At 37.6% G+C, this 19777-nt stretch overlaps 2 protein-coding genes across 10 annotated transcripts; one reads left to right on the top strand and one right to left on the bottom strand.

Moving 5' to 3' along the window:
- Positions 1-877: 877 nt before the first annotated feature.
- On the bottom strand, positions 878-15565 carry LOC121866502. Of its 2 annotated transcripts, none has more exons than XM_042366238.1 (8): positions 15241-15565; positions 9944-10069; positions 9354-9533; positions 8867-8997; positions 7629-7771; positions 7181-7378; positions 3041-3175; positions 878-1547 (listed from the first exon to the last, which is right to left on the bottom strand). In XM_042366238.1, the coding sequence occupies exons 2-8, from the start codon at positions 10037-10039 to the stop codon at positions 1360-1362; spliced, it is 1071 nt and encodes a 356-aa protein (XP_042222172.1). In that variant the 5' UTR covers positions 10040-10069; positions 15241-15565; the 3' UTR covers positions 878-1359. The 2 variants fall into 2 exon arrangements, with proteins under 2 accessions (XP_042222172.1, XP_042222173.1); XM_042366239.1 differs by lacking the exon at positions 15241-15565 and adding an exon at positions 14870-14888.
- LOC121866503 (protein archease-like) lies at positions 2334-19535 on the top strand. Of its 8 annotated transcripts, none has more exons than XM_042366246.1 (2): positions 2334-2578; positions 18709-19535. In XM_042366246.1, the coding sequence occupies exon 2, from the start codon at positions 18718-18720 to the stop codon at positions 19174-19176; it is 459 nt and encodes a 152-aa protein (XP_042222180.1). In that variant the 5' UTR covers positions 2334-2578; positions 18709-18717; the 3' UTR covers positions 19177-19535. The 8 variants fall into 8 exon arrangements, with proteins under 8 accessions (XP_042222180.1, XP_042222174.1, XP_042222181.1 ...); XM_042366240.1 differs by lacking the exon at positions 2334-2578 and adding an exon at positions 16273-16371; XM_042366247.1 differs by lacking the exon at positions 2334-2578 and adding an exon at positions 16343-16388.
- Positions 19536-19777: the final 242 nt, after the last annotated feature.

Here is a 19777-nt window from a genome sequence, read left to right as displayed (position 1 = left end):
TTGTTCACTTAACGCGGTTTTCACTTAACGCGGTACCCTGTGGGTTCAATTGACCGCGTTAAGCGGGGTACTACTGTACATATTTTCGAGTCCCAACTTTAGTAATTGCGCTGTGTACTGACAAATTTTTTTTTTTTAATTCCCTTTAAAATGGCTAGCAAGCTTAAAAGTGAGAGTTTTGTGGTGCTGAGAAGAAAAAGAGACACCCATTTTAGATTTTCTATGTATTATTTTCGCATTATGACCAATTCGACTTACGACCTGGATTTGGGTCCCTAACCCTGTCGTAAGTCGGGGAGAGACTGTACCTATATAGTATTAAAAAGTGGCATCCCTGTAGTGAAGGGGTTAAGGAAAAATATACATGGAAGAAGTGTCATTTAAAAGTTGGGAAGTATTATTACGGGAAGGATGTAATCTTGAAGATAGAGGCAACTTAGAGATGGTACAGTAATTCTTTCTTTCTACAATTTCCTTCCACTGCTTTCTCTTTCCTCTCCAGACCACATCTTTCTCCCTTCTCTCTCTCTCTCTCTCAGCCCAAACAGTGCCAGCGGGAGAGGTTCACCTTATGGCTGTGAAACATGGACTTAGAATAAACCAGAATCCTCTAAAACTCAAGCTACAGAGTTGAGTTACTCGAGAGATAAATCTGGGATAGACAGAGTGGAAGGTTTAATAAGGGGTAATAATGAAGTAACATTATACTGAAAAAAAAATAAGGGAAGGTTAATTGGCCTAGTGTTCACAAAACCTGGTGTACAGTATTTTATAAGAAGTTTTCATATACAGGTACTGTGTACAGTACTAGTAGAAAAACTCAAGGACTTCCAGGATGTAATTCGTAACTGTTTAGAATGAAATAACAGACATTTAATCTAGCTTATATTAGTTTAATATTCCATTATGAAAATGTGAATGTATCACAGACATTTCCTCACAATCCTTAATGATTGCAAAAAATAATTTATGATAATCAAGAAAAGATATACTATAATAACTTCTGAAAAAGCTGATGCTATTTATCTAAGAGAGTTCTTTGTGTGATTATATCATGATCATTGGCATACAACTCATTTATAATTCTTGATGAATAAAATCTAAAGATCTTATCTTAACAAACCTGTTCAGATCCGACTGTCTAAGCCTTAGACTCTAGGTCATTTTCTCCTTATCCATAAAAGTACATTACAAACCCAACTCCAGTTATGAATAGCTCCTGCCTTTAAAAAAAAAAATAATTGGTATAAAAATCACAAATTATAATACAATAGATATTAATTCTTCTGGAATTAAATACTGTGTACAATGTTCATACACTTGTGTGTGTATTTATGACTTGTTTTGAGGTCTACTCATTTACAGGTAATTTGCAAGGAATTTTGGGTCAAGGGTCATCATTACATTCATAATAGCCTTGGCCAAATACTGACAGTCTTCTTCAGTTTTGTGCCAAAGGAGGTCACAGTGCAGGTCTGGGAAGCCATCTAAGTAGCCAGTTTGTAGTTGTGATACCATCAGGTGGAAGAGATGTTGCATACCTTGCCCTGCAAAGAATATTTAAGAAATTAAATTTTACTACAATATATATATACACCTTACACGGGGTTTGCATAATAATAAAAGGTCTTGCCTACAGGATTGTGATGCTTCCAGAAATTACAAGGGAAATACAGTATTATGTTACAATCCTGCCAAAAAATACTGAATTAATACCAGTGGCAAATTTCATTAGCCCCAGAACTTCAAAACAAGTACAGTATCATTACCTTTATAGGTACTCTGTGATACTGTAGTGGGTTGGTGATACGTATAGGGCATGCACTCATAAAACTTGCTTAAAATTTGCCTGATAGCAACTGGGACACCAAGCCATCAAATAATCATGGCTAAGTAGGGAAAATGGGCAGAAAATGGTGATGATGATTAAGCCTTGTGACCTTAGCAGGCAAAACCACATGTTAGACATAAACTTACCATATTGGCTGGCCACCCTGTAGTGATAAATGCTTTATTTTACTTTTATCCTCTTCACCACTGATCAGCTCGCTAGCCACTTGGGCGGTCGATCACGTCTCTGTTATGCACTGTTGGCAAGTACTGGGCATGAACTGGCACCTGAATATATTTAAACCTGCTCCAGTGTTGGTCAAGTCTGGCCTTCAATGAGCTCACACTCGGTGCCGTCACACTACTTTCTGGCAGGTTGTTCCAAAGAGTTACCCCTCACAGTTTTTTGTACTTGCAGCTTCTTCAATCTTGAGCTGTTGGGCGAGCATCAGCCAGCTCCAGGTATGGGCACTCGACTGAGTAGTGCCCTTTGAGTTGTTTCTACACTTCAATTAGGTCACCCCTTGCCTGCCTGTAGTATAAGCTAGGCATTTGTTATATTTCAAATACCTGTATACCTCTATATTAATCCTTCCAGGCCATTTCAGATGCCACAGGAATTTTAAGAAGTCAAATTCACTGATCTACGAAATTCATCACTCAGAGAAGGCCACTTGCGTAAATGGATCTATGAATTTGACCAGTAACAGGTTAATCAACTTTTTATGAAGAACAACAGGAATGTTTGGTGAGTACTGCTAATTTCATTACTGTTCTGTACTATCGCATATTACGTATACGATAAGGACATTGGATTCTAGACTTGGAGTGGCAATTAAGTAAAACTTTTGCTATGATGAAAAAATAGGAAATTACTCCCATAATTTTTCTTAAGGATCTAGTACGTACTACAGTACAGTACTCCCTTCAGTGATGGAGAATAATTCAGTAACCATATGCACTACTTTTAAGACAATTTATGACATGAATTGTATTTTGTCCAAAGTAAAATTTACAAAAAATGTGAAGATAATGTCAAAGGAACATAACTATTGTACGTAAATAAATAAATACACTATACAGTATACCGTATATTAATGGACAGAAGATGGATTCAGAGATGAACACAAGGGAACAATACAGCCTGAAAAAGACACAAAAGTAAAAAAGGGTTGATATTTTATCTACTACTAAAAGGACTGAAACTCACATGGATTAAGTTGACCGAGAGTGGTAATGTTTCCTAAAGCAACTCGCTTGAGATGTGCAGCTTTAATACCATACTTGTCCTTCCAGTGGTGGCCACTAAGGATCAACTTTGCTAACATAACCACTTCTCGCAAGCCTGTAACATCACAGAAAAACATACTTTTGGTATTGGGCGCAGATACTGAGACTGTTATCTGCACCCGAGGTGTCATAGCAAAATTCGGGTGCAACTACTGAAATTAGTGTATTAAAAAAAAAAAAAAAATGACGTTATTTGTGCCGACTTTCTGTATTCATCATTAATGTTTACAATGGAATTGTAAAATTTAAAATCATCACATACATTATCTCCTTATTATCATATACAGTACTGTACTTTCATATCTAGTACAGAACCTAATTGTAGATTCAGTAGAAAAATTTTTATATCTTCATTTATTTCTTCTGCACCTAATTTTAACCTGGCCTATGGTCAGTGGACCCTGGGCCTGATCCTGAACACTGTCATCAAGAAGATTATCCCTAATCCCCACCCTACCTTAATTTGGGAAACAGGTCATGTAAGCCCCATGTTCTATGTCCCCTGCTTTGTTCTGTTAGTTGGCTTGAGAGGGTCCTAGTATTTGGACCAAAATATACCAGCTCCAAGATTTCATCTTATATATCTCCAATGTGGGTTTTTACTTCATTTACCAGTGTGACCATTACACTTTTTGAATATCATATGCATATTATCAGCTCACTTCACAATGTAAGTGTTACATTTATTTTTACTGTATTACTGTACAGTATTTACTTTATTATTACTGTTTGCACATATAAAAGAAATTTATGTTTGCACTGTAATTATAAATAGAATATTTTATGTGATGGCCACGGCAACTTTTTGGAACCACTCAGTTATTTCAGATTCATTCTGGATTCATATCATTTAATTAATAATAATAATAATAAAAAAAAAAGCTGAAATCCAAATTAATGAGAGTACAGTGTACCTGTACTGTACATGTACAGGTTGTACCTCTCTAGTTCGGCATTTTGTGGTCCGGAATGATTTTAGTTTGCCCAATAACCAACATCCCTGATGTAACTCAAATGTAATTTGAGTTACAGTACCATCACTTCACTTTGGAAGCAGAATTATGGTAGCATTAAAGGTAAATTAAATAATATTTTAACAGTACAGTATTACTTTTTTTATTTATTTATTTCCTATCTTAAGTTTTTATGCTTTATGTAGGGTGTTTCTAGGGTGAATTTCCATGGTCCGGCATCGGTCAGGTCCCGAGGTTGCCGAACTAGAGAGGTACAACCTGTAATATGTGTGACTTAGCCTGGTTGATGTTGAAATACAATCACTTGATAGTATACTATTACTGTATAGTAAAGAAATGCAAATTGAGTGGTTTTACATACAGTCGAGTCTGGATTTACGCGTTTGGTTTGGTCATTTACGCGGTGCCTTGCCAGAATGAAATGCTTTAATTACTCGGTAAATTTGGTCATTTACGCGGGTGAAGTATAATTTGTTTATTTACTGAAGGTATTTGTTTTAGCTCATAAAATTCATACATATTACCTGGCCAGAATATAATTTACATTGCTGAAATTCTTATACGATTGTGATTATTTTAAATATAAACATCATGGAATTTGCATTAAACATACAAATTTTAGATCTAATGTAAGAATTTTGATTAGAAAGAGCCAAAATTTTATCTTTTGTGCAAAATATATGACGTTTATATTCAAAATATTCCTGGTCATGCAAGGAATCCAGCAATGTCAATTATATTATCCTAACTTTAGTCTGAGGTATTATTTATTACTAAAAATTTAAGCCTACTGTTTTCACCTAAACATTTCTCAGAGAGGGAGGAGCCAGTGGGAAAAGGGGGAGTTGAGTCCATTATTTGAATGGACATTAACCAGTGACTGTATTTCTCTTAATTATTAATTGTGTGTGCATACCATCATAAAATTAAGATGTTATTTTTACTACAACGTAGGTATTGTGTCGGAAAAAGTGGAGTTTGGGGGTCGGCCCGGTCTCTATTTCAATTAATCGCATATGTTCTGTTATTTCATTTACGCGTTTCTCGTTTTACGCGCGGTACTCCACGGGTTTCATTGACCGCGTAAATGAAGACCCAACTGTATATGGAAATGTGTTTCAAAAGTTTAAGTGCAAGTTAAATTACAATTAATTTGTCAAGAATTTACTTACACTATATCTTTCATATTTACTGTATTTTTAGGCTTAAAAGACGCACTTTTTATGACAAAAATGTACCTCGAAAATTACCATGCGTCTTCCAGGACACTAGTTGATGAGTTGTAGCAGAGGTTTTTGAAATCAGCCCCTTACAAAGACTGTTACCTCATTACAGTACTGTACTTAACAATTACAAGTATTCTCTATACAGTATACTATAAAACTATTGATTTAACTAATATTGTTGATATATTGCAAAAAAATAAAAATAATAAACCCTGGCTGCTGTGTGGTTTGTTTACTAATGGCAGTGGTGCGGCAGTGCCATCTATTGAGGAATTGCTAAAGGTTGTCTGCTGGTCTCAAATGCAGGAATGTTTGTTTCTTTATATGTAGGCTCTCGTATTTTGACACCTATTTACAGTAGGCTCTCATATTTGGATACCCATTTAGACTGTAAAAACCCCACAATATTAAAATCTTCCAAATTTAAATACAACTTCGTCATCCAAGTCAAAACACACACAACAACATTGGCTGTCCTTATGTTTTCAACTTTACTACCACTGGTGGGTAGAATTTTTTTTTAATTCAGAAACATTAATTAAAATATATATGAACAGTAAATAAGTGTTGCTTTCATATTCTTATGTAGAGTAATGATGATCTGTTTACACATGTGCTCACTTACATACGTGATCTCACTTTTTTTTACCCTTAATTGTTAGCTACTTCCATTGTTCCATTTATTAACATTAAATAACATTACTTAAAACAACTATATTAATTTTTCTACATTAATTTTAATACAGTTACAATGGAGGACTTATTTTCTTCAGTTTTATAATTATGTAGAACCAATCAGTCACTGGTTTTGCAAAAAAAGAGTTGTTTTTTTACTTTTAATTTGTTTTTAAATAAAGATTTTTTGTTTTATATAGACCTTGATATACATGTTTACATTTGCTTACCTTCTACTGTTGGAAATATTTCCCGTCATTGTCATACCGACAAAAACAAGAGAAAGAATGTAAACACTACAGCCCCTAAGATGTGGAGGTGACCAGGTGTATAAAATGAGTGCTGTATTAAAGATTTCACCTTATACAGATTTTTTTTTTAAATTGATGAAAATGACGACTGATAAGCAGTTCTAAGTGTGCCAAAAGGGCTGTATATCAAGCAGCCAATGTACCAAACAAGGAGGTACTACCGTCTGGGAAGATATTGGAAGCATAATGTATTGTCTAATGGTAGACCCTGCTGCTATGTGAACAAGTCCCAGGTTGATGATCTGACTTTCTGCAGGGTCTCAATGGTTTCTCTTACTTTGACAATACAACATACATACAGGTATATTGTTTCTCACTCTTGATATTTTTTTTTTCATTTTTGTATTTCTTTATTATTAATATTATTATTAATATTAATATTATTATTATTATTATTATTATTATTATTATTATTATTATTATTATTACATTTTTGCCCCCTAGGCCCCAATGTGGGTCAGTGACCTGTGCCCAGGTAGGCTATAACCCGTAATATTTTTTTTTTTTTTAGAATTTCATTTCCAAAATCAGGGTGCGTCTTCCACGATGCAGCGTCTCCCAAGCCGAAAAATACGTTAATACCTACAAAAATAATACAGTAGTGAGTAAACAAAATGTAATATTGATTGTAACCCTGGCAACCGTGAGCTATGCACATCCCAGCAGGGCTCTTCCAGGGATTTCCATGGGAGGTACAGGTCATAGAAGCCTCCCATGACCAGATACAGTATATGTGTCAACTGTCTACTTCTTATTCATCAACTCCTAAAGTTAAAGATGAATTTTTTTTTATTTATTTTTTTATTTTTTTTACACAGACCTATCTGGGGTATGCAAAAGGGAAAATTACTCAACCACTAATGAATTTACTTACCATGATTTTTGAGAAAGAATTCTCTTTCTAGTATTGAATAATTGGTAGTGAAAGTGTGCAGAGATGTACCAGCAGCACCAAAGAGGGAATACAGTATGGCAGAGTTTCCGGCAGCTTCAATTTCAGTAATTAATTTCTGTAACTCGGGTTCCAGGCTTCCCAAGGACACTAGTCCATCTACTGTGCTCCACTTACCCCCTGTTCCAAATGATATAAGTTAAAAACTACATATTTCTTTCATTGTTTTGCATCTTAAATTTATAAATAATTTACCTATAGTAAACCCTTAAATGAGTTAACAGTCAATATACAGTACTTAGTGGCAAAAATGATACGTTAGAAAATATTAATCAAGCACCTTATAATAGCTACAGTATAAAGTTAATCTGCATCCCATAAAGAAAAAAATAATGAAAATAAATAATACATTAAGAAATTATAACATTACCCATTATCTGTGGGATGACATCAACAATATGCTTGGTTCCGTCATATTCATCTTTTAAGATGACCCGCACTGCCTGCTTCCAAACCAGTATCTTGACCACCTTCTTCTCTGATATTGTCGCACCCTCTAATGATGAACGCACACTACAGTACAGAGACAAAGACAGTATTTATGAGATGTCAACATGATTGAGTCTTCCACAACATTTCCTTAAAGTGCCCCAATTATTTCCAGAAAAATATCTATAACACATTTCTAATAATTGTGAAGAATTTTTACTCTTGTAATATGAAATAGGAAGGTTGTCCAAATTTGGAGATTCATTTATGTTACAATTAGAGAAGCTTGAAAGGACAAATTAGCATATTTTTGCTTGCACCAGTGAGTTACACAATCGTTTCATTAGGTATTTGAAGTTACAAACATCCATCATGGATTTGTAAACTGGACTAAGAACTGACTGTTATCTGAAATAAACTCTCATGTGGAGAAACACCAACTGCAATGAATATTTGAAGATAAATATGTACCAAAATTTAACCGACAAAAGATGTACAGTGATATCTCTGTTACCTGGGCAGTAACTCAGCTGATTCAAGAGACATGTATGGCTGCTACCTGTATGCCATGATGTCACATAGGGAGGAGGGAGAGTGTAGTTGGCCTCAGTTACAGCTCACTGCCACAATACATAGGTTCACTTCCCACACAAACACCCATGCTTTTCATTTTTCTTATTTCAGAGTTTTATATTATATTTTCTTTATTTCTAAGCCACATTAGTTTATTGTAATGCTGTACACTTTAAGCACAGAATCCCCAGTTTTCCCAACTGCCCTCTCGAGTCGAACATTGCTAAGCCAAATTTGGATCAATTGTTAAACAAGAAAGAGTGTTAAAACTTTTATACAGTACCGCTAAACCAAAATACTGTATCATTAAGTAAATGAATATTACATGAGGGATACGTGTATTCCATTTTTGCACACACATTACTGTATAGGGGTGGAATGGGGTGTCCTTAACCACTGCTTATGAGCCAAATCTGAAATGTGGTGGTATGTACTAAATGTTGCAAGAGCCTAAGTGACATTTTACCCATAGGGGATACAAAAGTCTAAAAAAAGAAAGGGAAATAAGAAGGTAGAGTAGTGCAAAATATGTAAATAAAGCAACATGAAAAGGTATTAAGTAAATGTATCCTAGAAATACTGAACCATAGTTGCATAAAGACTTACCAGGAGGTTACATGATTCCGAAGAGAAGTTGCCGAGAGGTAATTCTCATCATTAACATAGCGGGGTTTAGTCCCATTCCATTTGCATTTATTCCACTTCATAAAATACCGTCCATGTCCTTCATGCACAGCCTGCAAGGGTAACAAAAACACTTACAGTATATACATAATGCATAATATCCCACACTACTGGATGTCATTTTTTCATAATTTATTTGACAAATGCCAGGCAATTTTATTCAGCACAAAGACCCCTAGTACCCAAGGGGTTAAATGGACAATTCTTTAATACAAAATTGCAATATGGGAAAAATATTTTTAGTGTTACCACTCAAATTAAAAAAAAAAAAAAAACTATTCATCCTTGAGTTTTGTGTGGCACCGGAAGACAGATTTAGGGAAGGGGCGGTATACAATATTTCAAGATGCAGAATATGAACCACAGGATGTAGTTTCAAAAGAAATTTACCTTGTGGACTGCTACTAACCTTAAAGTACTGTAGAGTGTATGGAGGTCCAAGTACTAAAAGGAGGTCTCTGTCATCACTGATAGAAGTTACAAGGTTTTCAGCTGCACTGCCCACGAAGTGAAATTTGGCTTCACTTAGAAAAGATGCAGAATTTAAGTCCAGTTTACGTTGCAAGTGATGACTCACTTGGGTGGCCACCTAAAGTTCATGAAAACAAAAGTCAAAATCAGTATTAAAAAAAAAATGAATACCCCAAATTCATAAAAGAGATGTAAAGAGTGAAAATTCCCAAAACTACAAGTAAAAAAATCATTATATGAATAACAGTAAAATTATGAGAAAGAATTATAGAAGGAAAAATGATACAGTACAGTATACACATTGTAGTGTACAAGTATTAACATTTGTTGCACAGTACTGTACAATATTAATAAAATACATGTTGAAGCATTCAGTCAATATTGAACATTCCTTTTCAAAATTAATGAAAAATTATAGAATATAGTACAGTACAATAATTCAAAAAATATAAATTTTTCTCAACAAGTGGAGTAAAAAAAGGTCCCTATCCTTCTACAGTTCTCTCAGTCACTGATCATTATACTTACACACTCTGTGGCTAAAAAATCTCTCTGCCTCTTGTGCACCTCACTCATAACATAGGTGACACCTGGAGGGGTCACACCCATCTGAACAGCTGACATCTCAGGCTCCTAAATTGAACATTTGATAACCTGCAAAAGTCAAATACAGTGTAATAAACAGAACAAACAATAATACAGTACTGTACAGTAAATATTTACAGTACAGATATATACAATATCTATCTAATATACTATAGGACTAGGCGTGTGTGTGTGTGTCTGTTCTGGGCAGCCAAAACGGCACAATCGTTTTTCATCAAACTTGGTGGAAAAACTCGCAAAAAATTCGTAGAGTGGAACAAACCTGGTCCCATGTCGATGGTTTCTTTAGGAAGGCATTAGTTAACAATTTTATTTACGATGAAAAACGATGCAAGTCTACGGACTTGGCACTCCCTCATTCGCTCTACGCTGTCACGAGCGTTCAAACTCTCACAAGGGCACGAACGTGCCCGCGATCACTTGTATATTCTATACAGGTAATTATACTGTACAGTTTTAACTCATTAGATTGTTCAGTATAATTTTAAAATTTCTTTATTAAAAAGTATTTAAAAATCAAAAGAATGAAATAAAATTCACACTATACCTATGAAAACTGTATCCTTGACAAGTTTCTGGTTCAAGGCAGAGAATACTGTAGTTAAAATATAAACATCAAAGGCTCCTCAATGTACAGTATACAGTCAAATCCATTTTACATTCCAATAACATCTCTTCTTTTTTTTTAAATGCAATGACTGAACAGTTTCTGAATGTTGACTGTACCTAAAATGGCTTAAGTGAGGATAGGTTATGGACTTATGGTTGCTTTAATGGATATGCTAAGTAAGCAATTACATGATACTGAACTGAGAGCAAACCTATCTATCACTGACAGCTCATTCCATCTTATTAAGTTGTCTGAAGGCCTGATTTCAGTTAAAAAGCCTCTCGACTGCCTGAATGTTTCTATAATGCCTTTTATAATTCAGCTCTGTCCTGGTGTAATGTACAACCTGAGACCTTTAACACTTAAGTAAACAGTAAACACACTTCTCTTGAAAGAGGTTGATTAATTATCTTTCTATTGGTTTGGCTATTACTTAAGTTCTGTAAACTTTTTATGCTATCCTATCATCCTTCATCCTATTCACATGAACTGGTACTGGCGATTCACCACCCTTGCACCTTATGCATGCAATGAGCAAGCTGAGACCATAAATTATACACTTGTGCATTTATAATGTTATAATTATTATAGATATTATTACCACCAGATTTTAATTTTCTGCCTAGTTCTACAGTAATGTTAGAGGTTAAATAAAAAAAAATGTGGTCTGAATTGAGTTCAAAATCGCTTGATACAAAATGATTAGAGTACTGTACTCTGTGAACAGCACCAACTCGTCCTTTATCACCAAGATGGTCAATACAGTACGTACAGCAAAATGAAAATCATCACAACCTATGATACTAGCAGAGTGATTAATGCTGAAGTAAGATGGATAATTTTGTTGAATTTATAGTCTTACACCGGTCTTTCTCTTGCTGTTATTAATATGTATTGACCATAATTTCTGTCATCACAGAAGATTAATGGATGCCTTAGGCAGGGTCATGCTACAGTACGTATTTGAAATGGGTTGACATCAAAGCGTGTAGGGTTTCCCACGTTATTAGTCATGAACCTTACACGTTTCCTCCAATAGTGAGCCTTGGATAAAATTAATGTGAAGGTGCTACAGAGTATTACAAAGAGTGAATAGTTTCTGTGTAAACAAGGTAGTATTTTATTTTTGTATGGTGGTTTAACTCAGTTCCTAATGGTATATTACTGTTAATATTCAGAAGGGATGAGAGATAACTATACTTGCGACACGTTTCTAGCATGTTAGAGACCCGACACACTACAGAGGGGAGCAAACACCCAAGCCACTAGACCTCATCATAACAAACGAGGAGGGTATGGTGGCCAAACTGGAACACCTTGCCCCAGTTGGCACCAGTCACCATATAGTGTTGCCATTCAGATTTAACTGTTACCTAGTTCAGGATAAGGCCAGGCCAAGGTGCAAATATTGCAAGGGAAATTACAATGGGATGAGGAAAGAGATGAGGGGTATCCACTGGCCTGACTCATTAAGGCACAAGAACGCAGACACTACTCTGAAAATCATAACTAGTAAAGTGACCTATTTGATCGATAAATACAAATCCAAGACCAAACCCAGTGCCTCTAGGAATACTAGGGGATCCCTACACATGAACCATGCGGCAGTCGACAAAGTTAAGAAGAAAACCCAGAAATTCAAGACGTGACGATGAGCAGGACAGGAGGATGTAGGCAAGAGCCAGAAACCAAGCAAAGGACGAGTGTAGAAGGGCTGAAAGGGAGTTCCAGAGGCTGGTTGCAATCGAGGTGAAGTCAAACTCAAAGGCGTTTTACTGCTATGCAAAGTCAAAATAAAAAACACGAGTAGGAGTATCAGACCTGAGGTTTGAAGATGGTAGTTCTGCAGATTCTAGCCAGGATAAAGCTGAGGCATTGAACAGCTTCTTTACCTCGGTGTTCACAAGAGAGGATGCGATTAACCTTCCTGCATTTGAGGACAGAGGTTCGACACAGCACTGACCCACATTGTACACAGAAGAGGGTATTAGATATACAGTAAACTGTCAAAGCTAAGGGTCCATAAGAGTCCCGGCCCTGACATGGTGCATCCCAGAGTGCTAAGAGAGTTGTGCAACGAGCTTGCTGAGCCCCTGAAGATCCTGTTCTGTAAATGCCTGGATGAACAAAAGGTCCCCAGTGATTGGAAAATGGCTCGTGTGAATCCTATCTTCAAGAAGGGCGATCGTCACTCCACGAACAACTATAGACCGGTGAGCCTGACCAGCATAATGTGTAAAGTACTTGAGAGTATCATCAGAGATGCCGCGATGGAACATCTACGACGAAACAACCTTGTAAAGGATTGCCAACACGGTTTAAGCCGGGGCGCTCCTGCTTAACACAATTGCTCAAGGTATTGGATATTTGGACCCATATTCTGGAACAGGGTGGTAATATCGGCAATATATACCTAGATTTTGCCAAGGCTTTCGACAGTGTACCCCACGAAAGGCTGAAAATCAAACTAGCAGGGTACGGAATTCGGGGTTAATGTCCTAGCGTGGATAGAAGACTTTCTACATGACCAAGCAGTGTGTGGTGATTAATGGCACGAAATCATCATCTGTACCTGTCACAAGTGGGGTACCACAGGGCAGTGTATTGGGCCCGCTGTTGTTTGTTTGGTTCATAAATGGCATGCCTGACGTTGTACACTCCTCCATGCAAATGTTTGCCGATCACGCCAAATTATTTCAGGAAATCAAGAACCAAGCGAATTGTGAAGAGCTGCAAAAGGATCGCTGTGAGCTCCAAGAATGGTCAAGTAGTGGCTGCTGAGATTCAATGTCACGAAGTGTAAGAGGAGGCACCTGGAGCATACCAACGGTAAGGAGGCGTATAAGTCCCAACGGGATGAAGAAACTGCACTATTTGAGACAATGTGAGAAAGACCTAGGTGTGTATGTTGACAATGAGCTGAAGTTCTCAGGCCATTGCGAGAAGAAGGTAAATAAGGCAAATAAATTATTGGGTCTTATAAGGTCGTTCAGATATCTAGACGGTCCATCCCTCGTAACGATCTTCAGGAGTGAAGTGCTTCCCCCTCTGGAGTACTGTCACCCCATCTGGTCCCCGAGATATGCTAGGGACTGTCAGTTGGTTGAAAATGTTCAAAGGAGGGCCACCAGACTGGTGACTGCTCTTTGGCACCTCAAATACCCTGAGAGATTGGAGCGCCTGAACCTGCCTAGCTTATACAACAGACGGGCAAAGGGCGACCTAAGTGAGGTGTATAAGCATCTCAAGGGGCACTACTCAGTTGAGTGTCCTTACTTGGTGCTGGCGGACACTCGCCCCACAAGGGGTCACAGCTCAAGATTGAAGAAGCCGCAAGTCCAGAAAACTGTGAGGGCAAACATTTTCGGAGTGAGAGTTGTGAATTCTTGGAACAATCTGCCAGAAAGTGTTGTGATGGCACCGAGTGTGAGTTCTTTCAAGACCAGACTTGACCAACACTGGAGCAGGGTCAGGTGCATGCCCAGTACCTTGTAGTGGATCCCATCCCCTACAAATGACGACTGAGCTCCAGCGCGCCTACCAGCCAATCAGCGTACAGCCAGCGATGCCGGTAGACCTACTCTCCAGTGCGGACGCACACATAGCAACGCTAGGACCAGAGTGCCGGGTGTGCCTGGCCTCCTCCTCTGTGATTGGCCCTCTCGCTATGCTCACCCCAAATCTTGATCCTTGTAAATTGTATAAATATGGCCATGGCTGGCCAGGGAGACCATTTTACTCTGACCTACTGGACCAGCAAGATCTCTCTCCAGCACCTCACCACCCAGCTTCCTCAGAGAGCTCCTCGCCCTACAGGAACTCTGAGCAAGCTACTCCTCACCTACTAACTCCTTAGCACTGCTCTGTACAGCAATATATATACAGAAAACGCATTGTGAGTTAATATTCTACCTCATTCCTGAGTGTGAGATATCTACATGTACGTTCGTTGTGGCCATACAAAGAGAAAATAGACATCTAAAGAGAATTGACAACCGGCCACATTACAGTATGCTACAACCTGCCAACAGTGCGTAACAGAGACCCAATACCTGACTAGTACTTGCCAACAGTGAGTGAAAGAGACGTGACCGATCGCCCAAGCGGCTAACGAGCCGATCAGTGGTGAAGAGGATAAAAGCAAAAAGTACTCATGTTGGAGAGTTGTTCCCTCTAAACACGGGACTGACAGCGATGTTATGGTGGACAAGATGATTTCTGAGGGCGGTACCACCTACCACATTAATCAGAGGTAACCACTGATAACGAGCAACGTTGAATTAGGGAATATATGGCGAGAATAGGAACTGCTGGATCAGTAGTACCATCTAACACCACAGTCAGACACGTTCACTTCCTGTGATCCCGACAATAACAACCTCACTACACCCCTGTGATATACTGTATATGGTCTTGGTGCGTTTTCCTATATTTCCTATAATATATCCACGATCGAGTGTCACTGATAAAATTCGACCGTCTTGGATAGTGCCATGAAAATAATATTTATAATCACCTACGTATCGCTGCAGCTCCCGAATTATATTAAAATACTGTACTCCTTCCAGTTACTAAATAAGTTTCCTACGCACATACATGTGTCACTTACCCACGAATTTAAGAGGAGTCATGCACTTGTGGCGCAGTGGAGCTTCACAAACGATATGCAGCCGAGTTGTCACGTCACGTCCATATATGTTTACCAACTGAGAAGCAGTAGCGCACTCTGCCAGGCCCAGCCACATCACTCGGAGGAGGCTGGGGGCGAGCCTGGAGGAGGGGGCCTGTGGTGGGGAGAAGCGCAGTGGGCGAGGAGAAAGAATTGGGATAGGGGCAGAAGGAGAAGGTAGCGGAACAGAGTTACAGAGGGTGAAAGGAGGAGACAGAGGAAGGGACAGAGGGGAAGGGAAGGTAAAGAAAAGGGGGATTATTGGGGGGACTGGTTTATCCGGGGGGGCTCAGGCTGAGCGGCCTTGATCCGCTGGTATTCGTCCTGTTTCATTTTGTTGCGAATAATCACCCCTCCGTCGTATGTGACAAATGTCACCTGAGTTTGTTTCCATTTATGAATAGCCTGGATAAAGGCATCAAACCTGTACAGTACGTGTGCAGCCATAATTATAAGTACCCCATCTTCATATACACATATACCTAGCGATCACTTATTCCATTTGATCATACGACATATCTAAACAACAGTGGACTGATGCACTGACTAGCTTAGGGTAGTTTTATTATTTTTTAGCTTTGAACACAAGAATTCAGGAAAATGTAGTAGGCCTATTAGCCCATACTAGATAACCCTGTTTACACCCACCCTTTTTCTCTCAAATATGTCCAGACTCCAACCTATATTTGAAACTTCACGACGAATTCCAGTTGATTGCATTTAATGACATTGTTCAACTCCTTCGTAACTTATTTCCTTACCAATGTTTACCTAATTCACGAATCTATATTCTCTTATTCAACACCATTGCTACGTGTTCGCTCCTCATTCGTTATATAAGTATCTTAGTTATCCCATCTAGATATGCGTGTAAAATTACTACTTTTCTACGTGGCAAGCGTAAAACACTGCCAGAGTAATGAGTGTTGCTAACTGTGACCAGGGAATGTTATCTTGTCATTATCAGGGGCAACACTAATGGGTATTATGAGTTTTTACTTTACTTTTACCTCTTATCAGTTGTTTGCCGCTTGGGCATTCGAGGTCCAGAATGTGCGAGCGTCTGATACGGTTGGTACCCAATTAAGGTACAGTACGTTGTAGAGGTAGCATCATATCGGCTCGGTGAAAATCCAAGTTGCTAATTTTTTTTTTAGCTTTGCTTCGCCCTTTAGTCGTTTGGCTTTCAGCATACATATAATTATCGTGCCTTCATAATTGACAAGATGAAAGAGCGGAACCAAATGTATCCATAGCTTAACCAGATCGACTCCAATCACAATAAAACAAAACGAAATCTAAATATCTTCTATGCCAATGCAGCGTTTCACACCACAAGAAAACTTCAACAAGAGCTCTGAATAAAAAAAAATAGAGTATAGAGCCTTTTCGAGACTGCGTAGAAACTGATAAATTTCTGTTTACAGGTATTCTTATTTATGATGTCTATAATGAACAAATTCCCCAAACTTCACCATTAATCACCATTTCCCTAGATTGATCACTATATATATTAAAATTTGCCAGTCTAGTTAAAATGAACTGTCTGGCAGCATTTCAGCGACGTAAGGTGGCCATTATTGGGGTGTTAGTGGTACAACAGTAACGCGCGTATCTCTCTACGAATAAGGTGATATGTGGTGAAATGATGAATACTTAAAGGAATACCGTTGGTAGAGAACGTAAAATCAGTGTCAATGACCATTTTCTATGATTTTTGGTTTATTCTACAGATGATTCAAGTGTCGGGACCCAACGAAAATATAATTGAGTTTTAGTTCCTTGCGGTGTTCCTTGGAGACCTTGTTGCCTGATAACGTAAATAGAGAATGTCATCACTAATATCGTACTCTGAATTTCAGTAGAACAGTAATACAAATTTGTTAAATGCTGTTGCAGAATAAATATGGTAATTGCATGATAAGAAGTGATAGTTTTTACATCTTTTACTAGTGACATCCACACTGTGATCCAGGTTTGAAGTCTGAATTTATGTTTATTTTGACTCGTGAAATAATACTGTAGGTACAGAGGTAATATTTTGACGATAAAGATTCGACAGTACATGGACGGAATAAACCAACTAAAACCGTTTACTGCACTGGTAACTTGGGGATCACTTCAAGATTAGACATTCCTAGTAACTTCACCCTCGAGAGACGTAGAGTGAGGGGCGACATGATAGAGGTGTATAAATGGAAGTCAGGGTTAAACAAAGGGGACATTACAAAGGCACTCAAACTATCCAACCAGGAGCGAACTCGTAACAATAGTTTTAAATTAGACAAATTTAGATTTAGGCGTGAAATAGGTAAACACTGGTTTGGAAACAGAGTAGTGGATGAATGGAACAAGTTACCAACTATCATCATTAACTCGAATACGCTGGATAGCTTCAAACATAGGGTGGATGCTTATATGAGCAATAGGGGTTGGGTATAAACGGGACTGCCCAGTATGGGTCAATAGGCCCGCTGCAGTTTCCTCCATTCTTATGTTCTTATCTGATGATTAAACATCCTAATGTTGAATGGGGGTTAATGTAGGTAAGGTAAGGTTTGGTATGGTCAGGGTGTTTGGTCAGCAGTTGGAATAAGTGGAAGTTCCTTATATTCATGATATCTAACCTTGAGTATATCATTATTTTATTTTATTATGGCAATGGATATTTTGCTGTGACCAGCTAAGTTCCTACTGACGCTATTTTACTGTGAGTGCACTCTTGATTGACTAATCGTCCATTACCGATGAACTACGTCGATTGTTGTGTACTTATAAACATACCTAACCAGAAGGAGTCGTTCCATTTTGTTCATTTTTTGCACAGCTGTTCTTATTATAAAAGAGGCGACATTTACTAGAACCTAAGAGAACCTGACCTAACTAACCAAAGAAACCTACCTAACTTCCTAGCCGGGGGGGGGCGGACCCCCGTCATATTTAATAGAAAGTACTTAGCCAATCAGAGCACACTCACGGTAAAATAGCGTTAGTAGGAACTTAGCCGGTTACGGCAAAATATCCACTATATTTTATTATACCCCCCAAACAACAGTTAGGAGAGATATAAAAGGTGGGTCTGCTGTTAATGTAACATCCATTTGAGTTTCATTCCTGAGGACAACTCAAAAACTGTTTCATACAACATATACTGTACTGTATATTAAAATTTATTTACAAATTAACAATTGGTAAAGGAGAGCCTTTTGCTAAAAGAGACTATAATTCTCCCAAGACATTACGGTAAAATGTAACTTTTTCAGCAGGGACTATAGATGACATGTTTTCTTGATATTGGACTTGGATCCATAATTGCTTGTATTTTTTGTACTAACGAGTGCCTTTTTTATGCAGTTGTATTAAATATATATTTACTGTATATACTGTATTTTGTTTCTTGACTTACAGGAAGAAACAATGAATTTAACCACTGATGAGCTTGAACTTCCTTCATGCAAATATGAGTATCTTGACCATCCAGCAGATGTTCAGATTCACTCCTGGGGTGACAATTTAACTGAAGCCTTTGAACAAGCTGCAGTAGCCATGTATGGTTACATGACTGAGATTGATACAGTTGAGATTGGTAGCCGGCAGGAAATTGAAGCAGAGGGTCATGACATGGAAAGCCTCCTGTATAATTTTCTTGATGAATGTTTATATGAATTTTCTGCCGAACCTTTCTTTATTGTACGTAAGGTAGTAATTACAGAATTCAATAAAGAAGCCTTCAGTATTAAAGCTAAATTATATGGAGAAGAGTTTGACTTAGAAAAACACCCACAAGGTACAGAAGTAAAGGCCATTACATATGCTAGCATGCAGGTTTATGACAGTGAAGATCAGCATGAACTTTTTGTTATTATTGATATATGATTTTAATATTAAAATTCATAGTGTAATATTTTTATTTCTTATCAGACACCATGTTATCTTACGGCCATTTTTTAAAACATTCGGGGCAGTGAGTCTGAAGAGTAATCCTATAAAAAATATTTAATGTAACCTAACAAACACTGGTAGTACCTAAACTTCACAGGAACAACAACACAAACAATGAAATGTAGCCGGTAAATTATCAGCATGAGTCACATGTAACACGAGCGGTGACACCCGCAAGCTACTATTTCCTAAATAAGCTATCAAGCACGTGTGCCTCAACTTGTATCTTTTCTATATAATATTCTGTACTTACAAATTGGATATGGTATTACATCTATCTATCACAAACAAAAGTGTGTTATTTACTGTACCTGTACTTGGGGCTAGAAGATGATGATTGCAGGAATGCAACGCTTGATAAATTTTGAGAAATGCGATGTTGAGATGAAAGGTCTTCGGAATTGAAGGTAAACATCAAGGGGGTACAAGGAGGTCTCTTAGAAATATGCAATTACCTTCTGAAATGGTAATTAGGATATTTAAATTAGTTATTTCTTTATTTATTGTCTCATCTTAATTTATGGTACATACTGTA

This window comes from Homarus americanus, unplaced genomic scaffold, assembly GCF_018991925.1.
Source record: "Homarus americanus isolate GMGI-L3 unplaced genomic scaffold, GMGI_Hamer_2.0 scaffold16430, whole genome shotgun sequence".
Lineage (NCBI taxonomy): Eukaryota > Metazoa > Arthropoda > Malacostraca > Decapoda > Nephropidae > Homarus > Homarus americanus.
Note: the sequence above shows the minus strand (reverse complement) of the source record. Positions and strands in the feature narration are given on the sequence as shown.

Excerpts from the sequence above, each read along its gene's own strand:
- LOC121866502 (XM_042366238.1), bottom strand. The coding sequence starts at position 10,039 with ATGTCAGCTGTTCAGATGGGTGTGACCCCTCCAGGTGTCACCTATGTT. Across the intron at positions 8,998-9,353 it reads ACACTCTACAGTACTTTAAG|GCTGTGCATGAAGGACATGG; the intron begins GTTAGTAGCAGT and ends TTACCCTTGCAG. Across the intron at positions 7,379-7,628 it reads TGTCATCCCACAGATAATGG|GGGGTAAGTGGAGCACAGTA; the intron begins GTAATGTTATAA and ends CATTTGGAACAG.
- LOC121866503 (XM_042366240.1), top strand. The coding sequence starts at position 16,279 with ATGGGTATTATGAGTTTTTACTTTACTTTTACCTCTTATCAGTTGTTT. Across the intron at positions 16,372-18,708 it reads ATGTGCGAGCGTCTGATACG|GAAGAAACAATGAATTTAAC; the intron begins GTTGGTACCCAA and ends CTTGACTTACAG.